Source organism: Leiobunum rupestre, chromosome 10 (genome assembly GCF_980474605.1).
Source record: "Leiobunum rupestre chromosome 10, qqLeiRupe1.1.hap1, whole genome shotgun sequence".
NCBI lineage: Eukaryota > Metazoa > Arthropoda > Arachnida > Opiliones > Sclerosomatidae > Leiobunum > Leiobunum rupestre.
The window spans coordinates 38,846,559-38,851,329 of NC_143393.1; the positions used below are offsets into that span (position 1 = coordinate 38,846,559).

General features: G+C 41.0%; 1 protein-coding gene across 1 annotated transcript; it reads right to left on the minus strand.

Annotated features, from left to right (window-relative positions):
* Window positions 1-2,886: 2,886 nt before the first annotated feature.
* LOC149925620 (uncharacterized) lies at window positions 2,887-4,044 on the minus strand. Its single transcript, XM_090161791.1, has 2 exons — window positions 4,029-4,044; window positions 2,887-3,686 (listed from the first exon to the last, which is right to left on the minus strand). Exons 1-2 carry the CDS (start codon window positions 4,042-4,044, stop codon window positions 2,887-2,889), a joined length of 816 nt encoding a protein of 271 aa, XP_090017917.1.
* Between the last annotated feature and the right edge of the window lie 727 nt (window positions 4,045-4,771).

A 4,771-nucleotide genomic window follows, 5' to 3' on the forward strand; every position in this document is an offset into this window, starting at 1 on the left:
TCGGTTGATTCTACACTCTTAAAAATGTCTGTTCCTAGACTGTTCAATTTCGAACGTAGAATCATTGTGATTTTGAACCCTCACAACGTCACCTGGTTGTAGTACTGGAAGAGTCCGCCCCTTCGTCGTTTATGTTTGTTTAGGGATCTTCGGTGTACAGGTCGGCTTTTGATAAAGCGGTACTCTGGTGCGTAGATTTCGGTTCATTAGTAGCTGCGCTGGTGATTTGCCATGATCCAACGGCGTGTTACGGTAACTCAGCAATTCAAGATCGAAATCGTCTCCCGAATCGATGGCTTTTTTTTTCAAACGTTTAGCTATCTGCACTCCTTTCTCCACTAGCCCATTAGAACGCGGATATTTCGGGCTTGATTTCTTCGATTTTAAATCATAATCTTTCGCAAACTGCCGAAATTCCATTGAATCGAACGGCATATTGTCAGACAAAAGTTCGACCGGTATTCCGTATCGTGGAAAAATTCTCTTAAGACTTCGTATGACTGTACTTGTTGCTGTAGATCCCATAGCTTCAACTTCTATGTATGAAGAGTGCGAGTCATAAACAACAATATAGTCTTTGCCTGAAAGATGGAATAGGTCAGTACCGACTCTTTCCCATGGCGTACTTGGAGTTTCTCTCATCATCAGAGGTTCGTGTTGCGGAATGTACTGTAGCTTATTGCAGGTTGCACAACTCTTACATTTTTGTTCAATATCGGAATTTAGATTTGGCCAATAGAGAGCTTGTCTGGCACGTCTGCGGAATTTTTCAATCCCTAAGTGGCCATCGTGAATAAGACATAACATCTCCGGTTGTAAGCTCTTCGGAACTACGAATCTTGTGCCCTTAAGAACTAATCCGTCTACTTCTGTTAATTCAGATTTCACTAAAGCGTACGCGTGTAATTTAGAATCTACAGTGGACCAGCCATCTACTATTTGATCTTTCACGGACAGTAGAATTGGATCTCTAGCAGTTTCGTCTCGTAATCGTTCCCGCGTTGCACCAGATACTGGTGAGCTTTTTACTACTTCGCTTACGTGTATTTCTGTGTCATTTTGCCACACGAAGTCTTCTTTCCGATTTGGTAAAGTTGCACGAGAGAGTGCATCGGCTACGATTAATTCTTTACCTGGTTTGAACTCTAGTTTATACTGGTATTTTGTCAACTTTAGGAACAATCTCTATAATCTTGGAGGGACATCAGCTATAGGTCTTTTGGCCATTGCTAACAAAGGCTTGTGATCGGTCACTGATTTTCCGTATATATAGTTGTGAAATTTAGTACATCCAAATACAAGTCCTAAGCTCTCTTTCTCAATTTGCGCATATCTGGTCTCAGCATCAGTTAGAGCTCGTGACGTATACGCAATAGGCTTCCATAGTTCGTTATGATCTTGGAGCAACAGGCCGTAATTCGATGAATCAGTTGATACCTTAGTGTTCTTCGACGGGTCATAAAACTACAGAACTGGCTCGCTCATTAACACGTTTTGGATATACTTCCACTCCTTGTCATGTTCCTCTGACCACTGCGGATCAAGGTTCAGTTTTAGGTAACTGCGTAAATGCACTGTGTGAGCCGATAAATTAGGAACATATTTCCCCAAGTAGTTTACTACTCCTAAGGCCCTCTGCGCTTCTGCTCTTGACTGTGGAGTTGGCATTTTCTCTATGGCCTCAACTTTGCTTGGATCGTGTTTCATTCCGTCCTTTGAGATAATTTATCCCATATATTTTACAGATCTAACTCGGAATTCGCATTTTGCCGGATTCAATTTTGCCTTTGCTTTTGATAGCCTGTTTTGTGCTTCGTACAAATTTCTGTCATGTGCCTCTATCGTTTTACCCCAAATTGAAACGTCATCGTGAAGGGGTTTGGTACCCGTGGCTGAGTCAGACACTTGACTAAATGCTTTGAAAAAATCTCAGGCGCGGAAGCAATTCCAAATGGCATTCGCTTAAAACAATAGCGACCAAAAGGATATTAAAAGTGGTTAACAACTCACTCGCCTCGTCAAGCGGTATCTGATAAAATCCCGAAGCCGCATCCAACTTGGAAAAAGACTTGGCTCCGGCTAATTCTACTTGTATCTCTTCCTTGGTAGGAATTTGGAAGTGCTCTCGACAAATATTTTCGTATCTAGACATATTCCTATACGACCTTGACCTTTATTTTAGATTTTATTTCCTTTTCTATCAGTACCAATGGACTGACCCAATCGGTCGGTTCGTTCACTTTCCTGATAATACCCTGTTGTTCCATCGAATCAAGCTCTTTCTTAAGTCTGCTTTTCATGGCAAAAGGAATTCGTCTAGGAGGAGCGATAACTGGAACGGCATCATCTCTCAGTTTGATCGTACACTTGGTTTCCAACACGTACCCTATTCCAGTAAATACAGTTGGATACTTTGCTACAATGTCTTCTCGACACTTATCTGCTTGGCTTTCCACTGAAACATTTTCCTCAAACTTGGTTGCCCCTGTTTCTTTTCCAGTTAAAATTACCGCTACCGGCGTCGACTCGGAACCTTTAGTTGAATCAACCAATCCAAGAGACACGCACGATCGAAGTCCTAATATCGGTTTCTTGTTGTTTGGACCTATGACTAACTTCGTTAAAATTTTGACTTTACCCACTTGAACTGGAACCCTGATAAAACCATGAGTTGGGATTAGTTCTCCCATGTAGCCTGTAAATGTTTTTTCATAAGGTCTCATTGTTAGCTTCTGACTCAAGCTATGATAGTATTTCGAAGGAAGAAGATTAGTTTGTGCCCCAGTATCTACCTTGAACGGCACCATGATTGTTTCTCCAACCTGGCCTTGAACTATCCACTCGCGTGGCACGGTCTGTATTTCCTCTTTGTGCTTCAGAGTTAATTCAGGAATTTCCAGTTTTTGAACTGTGACGGCATGTTTCAAATATATAATCATCACTGTCACTGTCTTTTGTGTCAACGTTGTGTACCTTTTTGTTCGGTGTTTTACACGCTTTGGCGAAGTGATTGTTACCTCCACACTTTAGACATTTTTGTCCGTCTGCTGGACACTTCATTACTTCGTAAGTGCCTTTACACCTATAACAATTCTTGATTTTACTTATAGATGATCCAGACGATTGCTTTTGTGGTAAAAACTCTTCTTTTTTCAGCTTATTTTTAGTGGGTTTCTTCACTTGTTTATGGCTAATTGCATCAACCTGTTCTTTGTGGGCTTCATGTGTAGAAACATTTTCGCCCCATGCCTGAAGTTGCATTGCCAGTGTTTCAGCTGCTTGACATATAGACACAGCTTTTGCTAATGTCAAATCAGTGTCAGCCTCTGCCATCATGCGTTTACGTAACTTCTTATCTCTTATTCCAGTTACGATTTGGTCTCTAATCATGTTATAATCTTCTGTAAAGTTGCATGTCTTAGCTTTTAGTCTCAAGTCTGTGACATATTGTTCAATAGACTCTCCCTCTAGCTGCATTCGCCAACGGAAAACTTGCCTCTCGTGAACTTCATTTTTCTTAGGGCTACAATAATCTTCAAACTTTGTTAGTGTATTGGCATAATTCTTTGGAGTTGTTACATCAAACTCAAATGTATTGAAAACGTCGATTGCCGCTTGTCCTGCTACATGCAAAAGCAATGCTAGTTTCTGTGAATATGACCTTGCTTTAGATGGTGAGGTGGCCTCTTCATATAACGTAAATCGTTGTTTAAAAAGTCGCCAATTTTGGTCTGCGTTGCTGTTAAGGCTTAATTAGCTCCTTTGGCGCTACTAAACCTCCCATTCTCCCTTCCGGCGTTTACGAAAAAAAAATTACAAATCAGGCGTAGATTTTGATAATTCTGGCACCATGTATCGTTAGTTTGTTGTTCTCAGCGTCCTTAATCACTGTGACTTAGTTAACGATAATAATTACGAGCCGTTAAATTTAACTTTAAATCTGCAAGGGCTATAAGTCGCTAGATGACTTGGCCCTCAATTACTTGTTTGTATTTCTTAATAATAATAAAGAATTGAATTGAACTAACTGAAGAGAGTTCCCATCTTTGTACATCTGCGTCACCGTACGGCGTCTTCGATATCTCATTTACCCCAATGGCCTGAATGGCCTCATCACCGGTTCTAAGGTTTGCCAGCCGGCCCTTCGAAGCCTTATTGACTCGATCACATTTCCTGCAGGTGTACACATTTCAACTGACGATTTTTTCATTGCCTCGGATGACATTCACACACACAAAGACTCGTTACACCGTGTGTTACAGCGGGCTCATGATATTCGCCTTCGCTTTGGACGTAAGAAAGTGGCATTGGCTGTTGATCGACTCAAATATATCGGCCACGTCATTACATCTTCTGGTATGGAAGTTAATCCTGATAAACGGTGTATTCCATCGGTAAATTATGATACTGCTTCATTTCGATGTTATGTTATTTCCAAATGAAAAAGCGACCACCAACATCATTACGATTCCCTAAAACATCTCGCATCTACAGCACAGGTATACTCGCCTACTTTGATCCCAAAAGCCCTTAACGCTTTCGGTTGATTCTACACTCTTAAAAATGTCTGTTCCTAGACTGTTCAATTTCGAACGTAGAAGTGGATTCTGGCAAAATTTCTGTTTTTATCAACAAATTCTCTTCCCAGAGGTACTGTATCGTTATTTTGTTGTTCTCAGCGTCCTTAATCACTGTGTTAACGACAATAATTACGAGCCGCGTTGATACATATCTACTTTATTATTTTCTCCCTGTTCGCCCTGCTGGCTGC